The sequence below is a fragment of the Panthera uncia genome, assembly GCF_023721935.1.
Source record: "Panthera uncia isolate 11264 chromosome C1 unlocalized genomic scaffold, Puncia_PCG_1.0 HiC_scaffold_3, whole genome shotgun sequence".
In the NCBI taxonomy this organism is placed as follows: domain Eukaryota; kingdom Metazoa; phylum Chordata; class Mammalia; order Carnivora; family Felidae; genus Panthera; species Panthera uncia.
The window spans coordinates 80,610,663-80,628,011 of NW_026057584.1; the positions used below are offsets into that span (position 1 = coordinate 80,610,663).

General features: G+C 38.2%; 1 protein-coding gene across 2 annotated transcripts in view; it reads right to left on the minus strand.

Annotated features, from left to right (window-relative positions):
• Nucleotides 1–5,663: 5,663 nt before the first annotated feature.
• Nucleotides 5,664–17,349, minus strand: part of EPC2 (enhancer of polycomb homolog 2) — a 121,742-nt gene continuing 110,056 nt past the window's right edge. Inside the window, exons 11-14 of one of the 2 annotated variants that reach the window (XM_049616146.1) lie at nucleotides 11,792–11,922; nucleotides 10,233–10,392; nucleotides 8,992–9,325; nucleotides 5,664–7,752 (exon numbers count right to left, since the gene is read on the minus strand). In XM_049616146.1, coding sequence (XP_049472103.1) covers nucleotides 7,680–7,752; nucleotides 8,992–9,325; nucleotides 10,233–10,392; nucleotides 11,792–11,922 — 698 coding nt within the window. In that variant the 3' untranslated portion in view covers nucleotides 5,664–7,679. Of the gene's footprint in view, nucleotides 7,753–8,991; nucleotides 9,326–10,232; nucleotides 10,393–11,791; nucleotides 11,929–17,349 lie in introns of both variants that reach the window. The other variant, XM_049616145.1, reaches the window with a different exon arrangement.

Genomic DNA, 17,349 nt, shown 5'->3' on the forward strand with positions numbered 1-17,349 from the left:
TCTCAAAATAAACATTAAAAAATTTATCACCTTCACAGTTTAAAAAAACGAGCAAGACACGGATTATCTTACAGTCCTGGGAGGTATTTGGATTTTAAGTGTAATGGGAAGAAATGGGGAAGGATTTTCGAAGACAACTGAGATAATCTGATGTTTAAAGGATCATATTTGCTACCATGTGAACTGATGGGGAATGAGCAAGGATGGGAGTGGGGAGAAGAGCCATAAGGCTGTGGCAATGCACGAGATGGCAGTGCTCTGACCAAGGCAGGGGGTGGGGGGCGGGGAAAGCATGGGCTGCTTACATATTGTTGGAGCTCACGTCAAAAGACTTGTGGATGGATCCTAACAAGGGTGGGGGGAGGAGAGGGAGGAATCAAAATGACTAGGTGCATGAAGGAGCCAGAGCTGAGATGGTGGAGATGGGGTGTGTGGAGCTGGGGGTGGAGAGGTGGTGGAAACCAATCCGGTGGAACCGATGCGGGCAAGACCGTTTGCACACAGTATATACGTGTGGGCATGTCTGTGAGACTCGCCAAGTGCTGGTGTCAACAAAGCATCGGATGAAGAATGCAATTCGGTGCAGAGTTCTGTGCTAAAAATTAAAATTTTGAAGCCACCAGGATAAAAATATTCAAATCCATGGCAGAAGGGAGTACCGAGAAGCAAAGAGGTCCTGGGAAAGAGAAGCTCCCATGCGGTGGAAATGTCATGCAAGCAAAATTCTCCGAAACAGCTTCTTGAAGACAGTAACTTTGTCCTCGTAGTCAAATACCACAGTAGCAAGATACAGTTGGAAAGGGGATACTGAGAGCTGAGGTCTAGAGAGCCTGAAGACCTTTAAAACTGGAATAAATAAACCTTTGAAAAGTTGTTATTAGACCGTCACGGGGGAACAATTGTCTCTGAGCACAATGATGTTCTGGGGGCGATTAGCACTTTGATTGCCTGAAATGGGGAAGTGTGAGGTATATTTACAAATCGGTGTAGAGATTTTAAATAACCACAATTTTAATTCATGAACTGTAAGAATTATTTTTTTAGAACATACAATCTCAAAATCTTAAAGTAGGGAAATGCCTTTGTTATAAAGGAATTCTTCATATTCAGCAGTATTTTTTTTTTTTTTTTAATATTTGTTTATTTTTGGAAGAGCACAGGCAGGGAAGGGGCAGAAAGAGGGAAACAGAGATGTGAAGCAGGCTCTGTGCTGACAGGTGGACAGCAGTGAGCCCGATGTGGGGCCTCAACTCACAAACTGCAAGATCATGACCTGAGTCGAAGTCAGACACTCAACCGACTGAGCCACCCAGGTGACCCAGCAGTATTTCTAGTGGCCATGGAGCTTGTTCAGTGAGAAGCATTCTTCGGAGCTAATGAAACTAGGGATTCTTTAACTCTTCTTATTTGACAGCTAAGGAAATCTGTCCTGAGCTTTTCGGCAGTTACTTGTCCATCCATGGTTACAAGTAGTAAACAAAAGATTAGCCTAGATATTCCCAACCTTACCTCTAACCAACAAACACCATCTGTTGAACTTACAAAAAAACGAATGAACTAACCAATCACATGAACAAAGAGACAAAAGAACTTAAAAAATACTGGTATCTCTACCCACTTTTGGAGATCTTGATTCAACCAGCCTGGGATGAGATCCCACACATCTATACTTTTCAAAACTCTCCAAAGTGCTTGTGATGGCCAGAAGTGCTGGATAGGACTTGAACTCAGGCTGACTTTTTACCTCACTGCTAAACTCTCATCACCTCTTATTTCCTTACCAACCAAATCACTCATGTCTACCCACTTTCATTCTATCTCTGTATGTTCTTCCGAAGGAAATTAGGAGCCCTTCGATCACCAGCTGCTCCTCCATGATTGCCACCCAAGTCCCTTCTGCCCTCCTCCCCTCTCCTGGCCACATGGGACACTAAGGTTTGGCTGTTCACGTGACTGCTTTTCCTTCTCTTTCTCTACCTAATCTCATCCACTGCAGTGCCACAAGGCTTTCATGCTGCTGCTGATGGCCAGCCATATGGCCAGGCTGGACCTGACCTCCTGCCTATCACCCAGGGTTGTAAAATTTATGATTTATAAAATAACAAAATGTGTGCAACAAGACCACCTTACATTTTATCTATAAAAAATACGTCGTTCTATTGAAGTTATTCCAAGGTACTGAGATGGGGGAAGACTGAGGTGAGTGGTAAGTGGGACAGAGCTAATCTGATTACAGAGGTGTGGCAGACACACCTAAGGCGGCCCTATAATTCCCATCTCCTAGGATCTAGGTCTTCGTGTAATTCGCTGGAATGTGGGCAAGACCTGTAACTTGCTTCTAACTGGAGTAGAGCAAGTGAAAGGATTTTACAGATGTTATTAAGGTCCTTAATCAGTTGACTAAGTTAAAGCAGATCAGGCTGCTTGGGCCTGAGCTAATCAGATGAGCCCTCCAAGAAGACCTAGGCTTCTCTGAGACAAGAGACTTCACATGGCAGAAACACTCTTCCATTGCCCATGAAGCAGCAAATTGCTATGAATTCTACAGCCACAAGGAAGTGAATTCTGTCTATAGTCTGAGGGAACTTAGAAGTGGATCCTTCCCTACTTGAGCTTCCAGATGAGAACACAGAACCATGGTCACCTTGATTTCAGTTTAATGCTAGACTCCTAACCCACACATATGGGTTGTTTGTAATAGTTTATTCCTCAGCAGATTGCACAGATGTCATGTTGAAAGCTGAAATCCTACATCTTGGCTACCCCTAATTTGGGCTCACGTGGTCACTGACCTAAAGCTACTTATACTTATGGCAGTGAGAAGAGCACACGAGACAGGCATCAGTAAGACAGGAGCCATGCGTGCTCATGACCTCCAGTGGCCCTGGCATCGAGCAGAGGAAGAACACAGTGTTCTTCTACACACTAATGGTTAGGTTTTCAAATTTGGCAAAAGGAAAATGTCATTGTTGTAGAATATGCTATCGATCAAATCAATAGGTTGTATACTGAAGATGGAGTAAGTTTCTTTTTGTGATTGGAGTCAATCTCTTTTGTTGTAACAATAAAGGTAATTGCAGAACCCGGGGCTTTCCTGAGGATAATGTTCACTCCGAGGGAGGGTCAATATTCAGAGACATTTTATCATCTTGACTTGCAATATGATTCTAACCAGTTGGTCAGTGAAAGATGCATCATAAGATGCAATGATCTTATGAGGGAGATTTTATGAGAGTAACACAATATCTCAAGTACACACAGAACTCTTAATAGGACACAGAAGACCTCATTCAGAAGTTGTCCAAGCCTAAAATGTGGTACCAAGTAAGTCATTGCTGGAGAAATATGTGGTTTAGTGTTACCTTCTTCTTCCCTGTGTTAAAATTTCAAGCTTTGAAGTAAGCCACAGCTAAAAACGCTTACAGTCCATGTTTGAAATAAGAAACAGTTCCCCTTCTGATAATAGGAAAAGGAAAAGGCATGGTAGGAAGGCATATAGGGTCTGATGTTACTGATCCTTATGAATGGTGCTGGTAAGTTAAGGGATAGTGACAATAGCAGGGAAAGTGACTCTTCTGGAAAGTAAGTGAATCATCTAAGGAAGTGGGAGATTTGATTCCTGCAGTATCAGAGCTGGGGGAGATGTTTACAGGCTGATTTTACCATTTGTCCTATGATCCAAGTTCAGAGAGATGAAGATGATGAAATCATCTGCCAATTAAATGGTGGAGAAGGGATTAAAACCACACTCAAGAAATTCTGACATTCTACTGTACTTATCGTCTGTCTTGTTTCCTCCATTGACACCTCTGAAAAATACAGAATTCTTGGGACTTTGTCACTGTAGTTGTTTAGAATTGTTTCCATGCAAGTTCAGCTGCATTACACGATAGAATACAACTGTCCGTATGCCGGATGTTAATGATTTAACAAAAAGCAGCTCTGGACTAACTGTACGCTCAGCCTTAGCTCCCACATAATTTACTTCCTTGGTGACAAACCACTGACACACGGGCCACACTTAATCCTTCACCATGCCTGTCACTGGCCTCCCTTCTGGAGTTTTAGGAACTTGCTCATTTTACAGATGGGGAAACCAAGGTCCAGCAAGGGCTAAACTCCATCCCATGTTGGGCCCAGATCCAGCTTCCGCTCACATGTGCTGATTGAGAGCTTTAAGCACTTATTAGCGAGTCTGGCAGACAGAGGAGGAAAATCTGATTGGCTTGGGCTTCCTTGTCGGATGGCTAGAAGCCAAAGTTGGATCTAATGCACTCAATCTGGGAAGCAGAAAACAAAATATTAATTGCCTGGCGGTGTAAGAGTGGGGGAGGTTGTTTCCTAATTAAGTTTTAGACTCGGCTTGCTACAGATGCTGCCAGTAAGTGGACTGAGAAGTACAGTAAGTTCTCCTTTGAAGGGCACTTCTTCCACTTTAAGGATGGGAGGCAGTGGTTAGAAGTGTGGGGACTACCTAAGTCTAATTCCTGGCTCAGTAACTTTGCAACTAGGTGGCATAGGGCAAGTTATCTAATTTCTCTAAGTTTCATTTTCCTGATTCGTAAAATGGGAAGAATACTGGTACATTACATGATTGTTAGGACTAAATGAAAAAGTCACTAAGAAAACTACATGCTCCATGAGGTTAGCCATGAATACACTGCAATTAATAACGAAAAAAAAAAAAACAACAAAAGAACAAAAAACCCTCGTCCTACATGATAGAATAGTGAATTATTTGAAATACACTTAACCTTTTGAAATTTAAGTTTGCCAAATTAACTAAAGAATGAAACATTTCTGTTAAAAGTGTACTATTAATGAAAAAAAAAAGTGTCCGAAGTATAGCATTAAATTCAAATATAGCAGTATATACTAGGGATAAGTTTCTGAAATATTAGTCCTCCTTCTTGCTCTTCCCCCCACAAAAAGCCACCTTGGTAATAAACACTAAGCACAGGTGCAAATACTGATTCCCTATTTTTTAAAAAGACAGAATGTGTGTGGGGGTATGAGTGTGTGTGACATATATATATTTTTTACATCTGCCCTCCAGACAGATTTATTTTTCCTTTGGTCTTTTGCAAAAGAAAGATATGCAACATATCCTCAAATACCTTTAGAGCTACATCACAGTAACTGGTCATGAACATGATCTTGAATTACTAGGAAAGGCAGGCAGAAAAATGGTTTATAAATATTTCTAACTATATCAAATTACAAGATACCACAGGACATGAGTAGCCCTTTTGCTTAAAACAAAACAAAACAACCTCCCCCACCCCCAACCCAACCAAACCACCAACCTACTCATCCCATCAAAAAAACCCACATTCTCCAAGAACTCTGGAAGCTTAGTGAACTACAACATCAACATTAGTTTCCTCAGAAAACCAAAATAGGGTGGTACTGCCCAGTGGGGGGCCAGCGCAAAAACAAACTGTTCTTAAAGGTGAAAGGTAAGTCTCTCATCACTTGAAAGGTTTTGAAAAGCACTGGAAAAATGTGTGTCCAAGTAACTGAAATGCCATCTGTGAGAGTTACAACCACCAAAATAAGGAAGGACTTAGTTTTCTATTTTACTTCGAAAGGAACAAATAAATTGGTCACCAGTTTTTGATAAGGTCTGGGTTTGCCACATCTCCAGAAACTGTACAAATGGATAGTTCTTTTGTTTTACTTAAATTATTTATAACATGTATATCACATAAGGCAAGTTCACTTCATGCTTTACTTAGTAAAATGGAAAAAAAAGCTTTCTCCAAAATTGGCACTAAAGTTAAGTTCTTAATAGCAAGGAGATACATCACTATAAGCAGAATGAACACAGTCATAATACATATCAAATCAAAATTATTTCCTTTATATCATCAGCAATGAGTTAACTCCAGAGGTAGTATGGCAGAAACGAGCATGGATCCTATCAGGTCACAACCGATGAAGAAATTAAATTTATTTTTCTCTGTGGTTTTGACCATAAATTGCTTTACACATTTAGGACCTGAATAAAAACCACTCTCAGCAGAAATCTTGGCCCATTAATTCAACTGACATATCAATTTTACAACTTTCAGGACTGCAGATATAAAAAATGTAAAGTATAAAATTATGTAAGTTTGAAATGGTTTTAATCATATTCATTAAAAATATTTACATTTCCCGGTACTTACTTGACAAAACCCCCTTGCAATATAATTCTACTCTAAACTTTTATTTATAAAATGAGGCTCATTTATGAGATTTCAGTGAATGTTATACTGCAAATTACTTACATTCCGTAAACTATTTTAAGAACTTTTCATATCAAAGGTAGTTTATATTGGATTATCTGAAACCCAATAGTGCCCACAGATGAGCTTCTTACAAATCTTTTCATTAATGCTTGGAAAGCACTGTGAAAATGAAAAGTGCTGTTAAGTGCTATCGTCTCCCTTAAATTCTCACTTACGCTGTGTGCACATTGTGAAATAAACACATATGCAGCATGTCCATGTTTTGATATGTATTTTTATTTCCCTGCAGTTTTCACTTATCAAGAACAAGTAACAGGGAAAGTTGTCTGAACTAGTGCATAAACAAACATTCTGAAACACCACTACACGTATCTAATTTACAAGAACCGTATAAAAAAAGTCACTAAAACACTACACTATGAAGGTGTCCAACGCTTACAGTCAGACTTTTTCCAACCCGTTACTTGCCTTGTAGCCACAGGAAAACTCTCCAAAATTGAAAAGACAGTCTTGCCACAACCCTCCCCCCCTCCCAACACCTGGGATGGCTCGATATCTAGACTTCCAATAATTATTGCAATGATATGATGCAATACATACCTGGTAAAATATCCTTTATGTGGTGTGTTACAGTTTTAAAGCCAGTTAAAATATGCAGTCTTCAGATAAAATGTAATCCTTGAAAAATTTTCTTATCTGCACAGTTTAAATGTGCTAGATGCATAATTTTTCCTAGTCCGTTTTTCCTGTGTAATTATTTTTTATAAACTGGTATTATAAATAGAAATATACATTCAAAATATATGGAAAAGTGAGTTACTACATTAAATTTGCATGTATCGATCCATCCCTTTCCCCTGCACAGTAATAGAAAATACTATTTTGCCTTGAACTTCATATTTGACAGTGAAATGCCACTAGTATTTACCAAAAAGTCCATCTAGTCAAATTGTGAAACAAAATGAACCAAGTGAAAACTTTACAGTTTCTTTAGAAAAAAATTACAAGAATTTCATTTCCTAGCTATGAATCTTTAACTTTTTAGACACAAAGTTGGATTTATTTTTACAAGATACAAAATGTAAACATGGCAAAATAAATAGTTAAAACAAGTGATGCAGGATCCCATTTCATGCTCATGATCCCATTAAAGAATTATTTTTTAAAATCCATTCAGTTGCAAATTCAAGTGCAAAAGCATGATGATGAATATCTACTATTCAAGTAACAGAAATAATATTGATGATACAAATAAACTATTTTACAAGGTAGTGATTTTCCCAATTTTACAAAATATACATCATATATCGATTTCATATCCGATATATTGTAGTCCATTTAGGTCCATTGTTACGCTCTGTGATCCACAGAGTGTCGCCTTTTGCATTCAGCTGGAATATGAATGACTGCACACCATCAGCACAGGTCAAAGCCACACGTTTTAGGTTATGTCACTTCCATAGCTACTGTTGTCTCTGCTATTCCATTTAAACCCAATCTTTCTGGTTCATGGTTCTCTCTAAAATAAGGCAAAGAGTAAAATAAACATTAATACTCTCCAGAATATGATATTATCACTCAGTATTTACAGATACGGTTTTACGTAACTACAACTAAACATGTACTTCACAAGAACATTTCCTACTTTTACAATTGCTATACAGGAATGAGGAAAAGTTTTGTGTATCTAAGAAATTCTATTATTTCCTAATTACTTGATTACAATTGTTTACTTAGGAAACACAGTAATTTAACATAATATTTCGGGGGAAGCCAATGATAAACTACTTATGAAAATATGTAACACAGGACAATCCAAGTTTTTTACAATAGATGAAGCATATGATGCTCAAAAAGAATAATCATCAGGGGTGCCTGGGTGGCTCAGTCGGTTGAGCGTCCGACTTCGGCTCAGGTCATGATCTCACGGTCCGTGAGTTCAAGCCCCACGTTGGGCTCTGTGCTGACAGCTCAGAGCCTGGAGCCTGCTTCAGATTCTGTGTCTCCCTCTCTCTGACCCTCCCCCGTTCACGTTCTGTCTCTCTCTGTCTCAAAAATAAACATTAAAAAAAAATTAAAAAAAAAAAAGAATCATCATCAGAAGCACAACAGTACTTAGATTACTTTCCACTACAGTTTAATTTTATAGGTTTAAGGTCATGCAGTAAGTTATTAACTCATGCACGTCAAGTTTTTTTCTGATTTGTTGCTCTCATGTACTAGTATCAAAGAAATATAAAAACATACCCTGAAATACATGATCACAGATTTAGCTAATCCCAGAAGAGTCTCAATTTTAATATATACATAGAATAATTTACTTTCTTTTTATAATGTTGAAGAAAACACAAATTTTGATTTGAAAATTAAAGCTCTGGCATGGGAATCAGTAACAACTCTAACCTCCCCAACTGTCTAAGCTACAAAAAAACAGTAGAAGACTCAAGCTTCTAAAATATCCTTTGATTTATTTTTTGGGCTTGATGGTTCCCAATTTGATGTGCTTTCCCCCCTTGTTTTTTATGCTTCTGGTTGGCATGTAAACATCCCACTATTGACCTCAAACAAATAATCTAAGTCACAGAGCTTTACCCTGAGTAGAACTCAGTATGTGTTAAAAGCAAGTCAATCAATAGACATCTATTGCAGTAAAAAATGTCTTTTTCCTCCCATAGGACAGCCAGCAGAAAGGGACAGGATGGTACCAGAAATACACACACACACACACACACACACACACACACACACACACACACACCTTGCTATGCTGCTGATGGCACTGCTGGGAGTAACCTTTGGCACTCTGTCCATACTGGCAGCAACCGTGGCAAGTTTTAAGGCTGTTGGCGATGGTGCTGAAGTCCGTGTATTGATATGCACATTGACTGGAGAAACAACACTGACGTTATTGAGGTGCACTGCATTTGTCAGGCAGGAATTGTTCATGGGAAGTGTTTGAGGACTGCTTGTGCACAATGCTGGGATTAAGTGGTTTGTAGTGGTGTGGCCAACTGTCCTTACAAGTTGTACAGCTGAAATCCCTGGGCTGGATGATAAAGCCATATTGGTGGAGTATAACGTTTTAGAGGTTCCTGAAGGAGAAAAATAACATCATTTAATTCGTATCATGAGACATTAATTAAACTCTCAGAAAATCAGAGTTTAATAAAAATCTGTGCAAACATTTGTATTCTAATTACATACCAAATTAACTTTCCACATAATGGCCTCTCCAAAGAGAGTTCCTGATCACAACATACTTACCTGTTACAAGCCAAAGACACATTTTTCTACTAGCCTGCATAAAAGTCTACATTTGGAAAGTAGGAAACAACAGGGCAGAGAGGTCCTCTCTGGAGGTTGAGACCACGTGGAAATGACAGTCGGATTCCATCATAATTCACGCATGCAAGGAATCAGTAAGGCGGGGTAATCAGGATCATGGGTGTATCTAAAAGCAAGTGGAAAAACCCTAGGGTCTGAGTAGTAGCTGAAGGCTGATAGGAACAGCAAGTCTTTGAGGACTCAGGGTGGTAAGAAGCAGACAAGGTTTCAGAGTAATACTGTATTTCAAGAGGAGGAGTCAGAGAAAGCAGTCCCATGAGTATGTGCCAGTGGGAAGGTAAACCCAATTTCAAACTTACTGACAGATCAACCTGGATTATATTTTGCCTATCAATGCACGGATAATTCCAGTGTGATGGTTAGCGATTAGCTCAGTATGTTTCCTAAGATGTGAGGCAACTGACAGTATGTGGATAAAACCAGGCAGGGTGGAGAGTTACACAGGAAGGTATCTAGTGGGAGCAGGAGGAAACAGGGAGCAGGCTCTACGTGATTTCCAGAAAATATGCAGCTATTCCGCCACACCTATCCTCAGAAATTCTGGAGTCCTAACTTGTACGATTTTTTCCCCTTGTATTTAAAACAAACACCGTATCTCCAATCAGTAAGTTACAACCTCGAGCTAGTAAGTATCGCATGAAGCCACAGGCTTACCTGAAGGCTGGACAACACCGTTTATGTTGTTGTGGCCAGTGTTCTGTTCCTTGGCTACCTCACTGCGACTTGGAACAGGTGCACTGACTACTGCAGATGCAGCAAAGTGGGCGCTGGCTGAGTCAAGTGTTTTAGACATACAGTCAGAGGTGCTTGAGCCCTATAAAATGAACAAAATTAAACTCTCAATTTTTCAAATGTGATTTCATGAATGTGAATATTAAGAAATGGACAAACCCAAAAGGTGGTTTCCTTTTTCATCTTGAACAGGTGTAAGTGCTAAGATTAAGAGATCCAAGACTCCACAGACTATTTTTGGCATTTTTAAGCAGGGAGTGACTAAAAATTGGGAAGCAACTATTTCTGAGAAAGAACTAGGGGATTAAAAAAACCTCAAACCTTTTATGCTCTATTAATTTTTCCAATAAGTGTTAAAGAATGTCTTTAAAAATACTTGACAATCTAGATACTAGGGACAAAATGAAATTTAACCATCCTTTTTGTCACAATGTAAAAACATGTCTTGCCTAACTAACCTCGCAAATAGGCTAGTTACCCGAGAGATTCAGAAAAAGCAAACAAAGGCAAGTTTAATGGCCATTCCTCTTGATTCTGCATGAAACAGGTCACCCAATAGCTCCAGAATGCAGGCTAGTCCCAAATCCACCCGGATGCTAGAGGAGTGCTGAGGGCTCCTGGTGTCACTGAGATTTTCATGTTGCTGGATTCAGGATTTCCAAGGTCAGTGTATTTAGTGACCCTCTGAGAATGAACTGACCTACCATCAGCAGACGCTGGCCTGAGAGCTCACAGAATACAACAAAGATTGAGTTAACCTCAGTTATTACTTCAGAGTTACTTTTGGAATTATGAAGTAACAAAACTTAAGACCTAAAGTATTAGATTTATTTCTTTCAGATGGCTCAAATTTCAAACAAACTTTTCAATTACACTTTTATTTTTAGTGGCTTAACAACAGAAATTTATTCTCATACAGTTTTGGATGCCACAACTTCAAAATAAGTGTTATAGGGCTCATATCAAGGCATTTGCAGGGTTTCTTTCTTCCGGCAATTGCAATTTTATAAAGTATTTTTGTTCTTAACCCCTAGCATATTCGTCTAATGGTGCCAATGGAAAACGTCACCTAGTGGCAATTTTTTTCTTCAGGGAAATGTGATTCAAAGAGGCAAGGGATTATGTTGTTTGGATTTAGTGGACAATTCAAGAAAATTACCTCCTAAGTCATGGGGCACACCCAAATGGCACTTAAAAACACAGTTTAGGAAGGGGTTAAGATTGGGGGAAAAAAGTTTTGGAGGCAGAGTAGGGGTGGGGATGATAATTCTAAGAGTATCTAATTCCTTCCACAAATTCTCAATACCCCTCTAAAACAATGTGGTTTCTTTCCTAAATTACAAATACCATATTTGACTCTAGTATTCTCCTCATTAAATATACATTAGTTTATCAAGGTTATCTTTGACTTGACAAAATTGTACAAAACTATGTAATTAAAGAAGAAAAAAGAAACAACCACGATTAAAAGACAGGTTCACCTGTGCTTTTGGGTGCGTCTGTTGCGAGGAATGCTGAGATTGCTGTTTCTGCTGAAGCTGAGCAAGCTGCTGCCTTTGCATTTGAACTAACTGCTGTTGATGTGTCTGAAACTGTTCTTCTGTGATACCCCCTGTTACTGGCAAAGGACATTCAGTTCAGAAGTATATTTTAAAGTACTTTGCACAACACAAATAGAATACAATTAAAATTATTGCACAATTAAGATGAAAAGCAAGTGCAAATCATACATGAGCAAAAAACTCAATAAAAAGCAAAAGTGGTTTATGTTAATATCCATGATCTTCTAAAATCACATGCCAAAAGAAGTTCCTACATGCAGTGTTTATACTGTACAAAATAGTCCTAATATGAGGATTCTATTACTTATTCAGACTTCGTGTCTTTGGGATCATTCTTAGCTTTCTAAATTGTGGAAGTATATAATGAGAAAACTGATTTATTAATACAAATAATAATGATGATGACTAAGTGATAGCCTTATTAAGAAAGCAGGACCATCTGCAGAACTATAAAGGATTCTTATTGCTGGTTCTCAACTAGGACATTTTCCCTGGTTACAAATCAGAGTAGAGTACAAAGGTGTTCACCTTGCACAATCAGTAACTGTAGTTCAAGCCAACAGATTTGATGCTAAAATAAGTCTTATCTATAGAAATATGGGTTAGAAATCAGAGAACTCTTCAGAAAACTAAAGACAGAATATATCCTCAGATGCAATCAAGGGGTGACCAACTGTGTTAACAGATTTCAAGTAAAAATGAGACATCTAAAACGTTTGTTTATAAGATTAGCCAAGAAAAAGTTGTAAGAGGAAAGCATTTTTCTCAAAGAAACGTAAAAAATTTTCATTAATTTTCAAGTAAATCACTGATAAACTGATTTAGAGGACATAAAGCTATTTCCATAGAAGTCAGTACATTATCAAAATCATGAAGTATTAAATCAGATCAGAATACATGTACTACTAGAGTAAATTTGCTCTATTTTTCTTCATTGCTTTCTTTCCTCTCTCCTATCTCTTTCAGTCAATCAGTATTTACTATTTACGATGATGCAGAGTGGTACATTAAGAGTTAAGTGAATACATGGCAAAATAAAAGGCAAAAGGAGGGTCCCAGCTATAAAGTCCAAAAGTGTAGTTGGAAAGAAAAGATACATATAAAGGAATAGCAACTAATATGAGCCAACCTTTAAATGCAAGTGAGCAATCTCATCAATAGGACCTAAAGTCTCATTAACAGGACCTAAAGGAGTTTAGCTAGAAGAGGACACAGCCTGAACCTAGGTTACTCTTGACTACTCCCCCAAGTTTTCCATTTACTATAAAGGAGAAATTTTAAAAAACGTGATGGTAAATTAGACATATAACAAGCTATGAATAGATACAGTCTATTTTCTATTAAAAGGGAGTTAGGCCCCAGAGATGGACAAAACATTAAATATGCCTTCATTTCTGTTCGACAACGTTATCATTTAAAATTTGTATTGGGCTATGAAGGAAAAAAAGTTCTTAGATAGCAATTTTATTTTTAGAAGATTCAAAGACCTGGGGCTATGAGAGTGCACACTGTAAAATTTTAATATTACCTGCATTTTTGAAGTACACATTAGTTATCTTACTGAATTACCAACAAAATCAAATGTTTTTCTTTGTTTGCACATGTTAAATTCACTGCAAGTGTTCTATTTTTAAATGTAAAAAACATTTTTAATTCTAAATTTACAATCTTCAAAATCAAATGAAAATGTGAAGTATTCATAAATTTCCAGTTGTTTGAAAACCTTGGGAAAGAGATGAAAAATAGTTTATTAGATAAAAGGCAGGAAGGAAAACTCTTAAGTTAAACCCAAATAAATATGTTTAATAAGTCTTATGTGTATAAAGGATTGTGCCAATTCAAATTAAATGAACTTGGTTGGAATCTGGTGTTAGCATGGTCTAGTCCCTCAAATCCAGTGTTAAGTTTATCTGGAGCTAAGTTTTTTGTTGTGGTGAAAAGGTGGGAGTCACAGTGATTAATTTTAAATGAGGAAGAAAATTAAGTGAATACAGTTTTAACAGCTACTTCAAAATTGAGAGAGAAATGAGAACAATGAGAATCTTCTTCTCTAAAATCTTTTAAGTCAGAAAATCATAAAATCTCACTAATTCAGAATAAGTATGTACTTAAATTAGTAGAAAGAACAAATAGCATTTTTTTTAATTAAAAAATTGCTTTTGGGGGCGTCTGGGTGGCTTAGTCGGTTGAGCACCCAACTTTGGCTCAGGTCATGATCTCATGGTTCGTGAGTTCGAGCCCTGCCTGCATCTGTCCTGCTCTGTGCTGACAGTTCAGAGCCTGAAGCCTGCTTTGGCTTCTGTGTCTCCCTTTCTCTCTCTGCCCATCCCCACTTGCACTCTCTCTCAAAAATAAACAAACATTAAACATTTTTTTTCCAAAATTAAAAAAATTACTCTTGGTTGGTAATCCATGAGTAACAAAGTGTTGCCAACTATAGATGGTTCTGCTTGTTTTTTATGAATGGATGATCATTTACGTATATATTAAAAAGGAATGCTGATAAAATTGCCTGTTTTGGGGTGGGGTTATATCTGTTTATTGCCCTGTCTTGTTGAGACCATTAATTTGCTCAGGAACCCCATCTTTTTTTCCCATAAGAAATGCATTAAGGGGCACCTGGGTGGCTCAGTTGGTTGAGCATCTGACTTCGGCTCAGGTCACGATCTCAAGGTCTGTGAGTCTGAGCCCCGCGTCAGGCTCTGTGCTGACAGCTCGGAGCCTGGAGCCTGCTTCGGATTCTGTTGTCTCCCTCTCTCTCTGCCCCTCCCCCGCTCATGCTCTAATAAACATTAAAAAAAAAAAAAAAAAGAAACGCATTAAAATCCTAACCAATCAAGGCTCAATCCAAATTATTCAAATTAATGGTCACTGTTTCCTAACCTTTTTAAACCCTGGCTGATTTTAATAATAAAAATGTCACCCCTGATCCCATTACTGGTTAAGAATTACTAATATAGGGGCGCCTGGGTGGCTCAGTCGGTTAAACGTCCGACTTTGGCTCAGGTCACGATCTCATGGTCTGTCAGTTCGAGCCCCGCGTCGGGCTCTGTGCTGACAGCTCAGAGCCTGGAGCCTGCTTTGGATTCTGTGTCTCTCTCTCTCTCTCTCTGCTCCTCCCCCGTTCATGCTCTGTCTCTGTCTCAAAAATAAATAAACATTAAAAGAAAAAAGCATTAAAAAAAAGTTACTAATATAAACTCAATTTAACTCTATAATATGGATATGCCTTAAAAAATGACATTTATTTTTTTCTCCTCCCCGTTACTTCAAGCTCAGCATGTTATATCCATTCTTGACCTCGAGTTCTTTCTTTACTATAAAGTTCCTCATTTGGAATTTTCTAGAGCATTATTTCATATCATTTTCAACTCTTTAGACAAAAAGAACAATTAGTAATCATGACACAGAATTGGAACACATACAAAACACCCTTTCTAACTGACCTCTTTCCTTTTGTTAGGTGGATGGAAAGCAGTAAGAAATGTATGATTTTAATAGCACAGACACAGTACTGAATTATCATTCTTAGAGTTGACCTAATGGTAGGTGGAGACAGGTGTTTGATGGAAAGTACCTTTCCTACTAATTATGTTTCCTTTCATAAATTACTTAAATATTTCCACAAGAAATTTATTTCTTACGTTGACTTACAATCATCAAGAGGCAAAAGTTAAAACAGGTCAGAAAAAGTCATAGTTATAGTGTGAAGAAGACTGTTTAGAATTTAGGGGCCCAGCTTTGAGGTGGGGGGGTGGTGGTGCGTGTAGTGGCAAAAGGGCAACTGGGAATATGCAAGAAAGAAGCCTTACCTGCTTCTCTTGCTTAGGGCCAAGCCAAGTTCTTTCTACTAGTTGCTTACACGTTGCTAGCTTAAAAGTAAAATTTATGCTGGTCATAATCTACCCTACCCCATGCCCTCCAATTCCTGCCAGTTTAAAAGTAACCACAAAACTGATTGTTTTGTGAAGGTAGCAATATTTCCTTAAAATCCAGATGGATGGAAATGTCTTTTTACCTGAGTAACTTTTCCAAATTTCTGTAGTTAACACATGCTGATAGGTATACGTATTACTGATTTTTCCTCATTATATATGCAAATATGTCATTCTATACATTAGTGGCATACCTGCATTTCTAAATATTTTGTGTATATAACCAAAACTCTGTTTTTCAGTAAAGCCCCTAACCTTCCTGGCTATCTTCTTTATACCTGGCTTATTACCTATCTTAGATTTATCAGTTGCTTTATTTACCAGATGAATCCATGTAGTTTTTGTGAGAATACTTGTTACCATCCTTGGAATGTTGATTTTGCTTTCAAAAGTCCTAGAATACTATTCTTCATTTCATCTTTCACCTTTCAAGGATGTGATTCCTATATGGTGGTCTGCTAGGATGACCCCTTATCAGCTTTCTCTCCCGTATTTTGACAGATCCACTAAAAATATACTCAAGGTATCTCCCCTAGACTTTATGCTGGTTTCTTAACCTTAGGCCCACAGAGATATTCTTCAGTATATGTGAAATCTTTACAAGTATTCGCTAACTTTGTATAGTTTTGTTGATTAACTAAAAAGAAAAATCTAATAGAAATACATTCTGGAACTTTTGGATGACCATCTCATAACAGGGTATGAACATATGGTTTTTGTGCTTGTGTGTGTGCCTTTTTATTTTTTTAATTTTTATTTGAGAGAGAGGGCACCTGTGTGTGCGGGAGCGGGAAAAAGGCAGAGGGAGGGAGGGGGAGGGAGAGAGAGAGAGAGAGAGAGAGAGAGAGTGAGAAACCTAAGCAGGCTCTGTACTGCCACCGCAGAGCCCGACTTGGGGCTGGATCTCACCAACGAGACCACCACCCAAGCCAAAATCATGAACTGTCAGCAGAGCATGACAGATGTAGAGGTCGAACTCAAGAACCATGAGATCACAACCTGAGCCAAAGTTGGATGCTCAACCAACTGAGCCATCCAGGTGCCCCTGTGTGTGTGCCTTTTCAAAATTATCTTTTAACACAGTATTTCTCCAAGTGGGCTAATACAGTGTATTCTTGGGAAGCTATGAACTTTTTAAAACACTAGTCTAGACCAAGTTTTCACAGCTTAATGAAGAACATCTAATATGGTAATAAAGATCTAAAAGTCAAGATGAATATATTATCCAGTATTCTCCATCTACAAGGTAGGTCTTTGTTACAAAAGTCTTAATATACGCTTTATTAAGCAGAGCTGACTACATGCATTTTTGTTTGTCTGTTTTAAAAGATTTGGGGCTGATGGGGTGGGGGAAGATGGACAACCTATTTTATTTAAAAAAATTTTTTTTAATGTTTATATTTATTTTTGAGACAGAGAGAGAGCATGAGCAGGGGAGGGAGATAGAGAGGGAGACACAGAATCTGAAGCAGGCTCCAGTCTCTGAGCTGTCAGCACAGAGGCTAACAAGGGGCTTGAACCCATGAACTGTGAGATCATGAC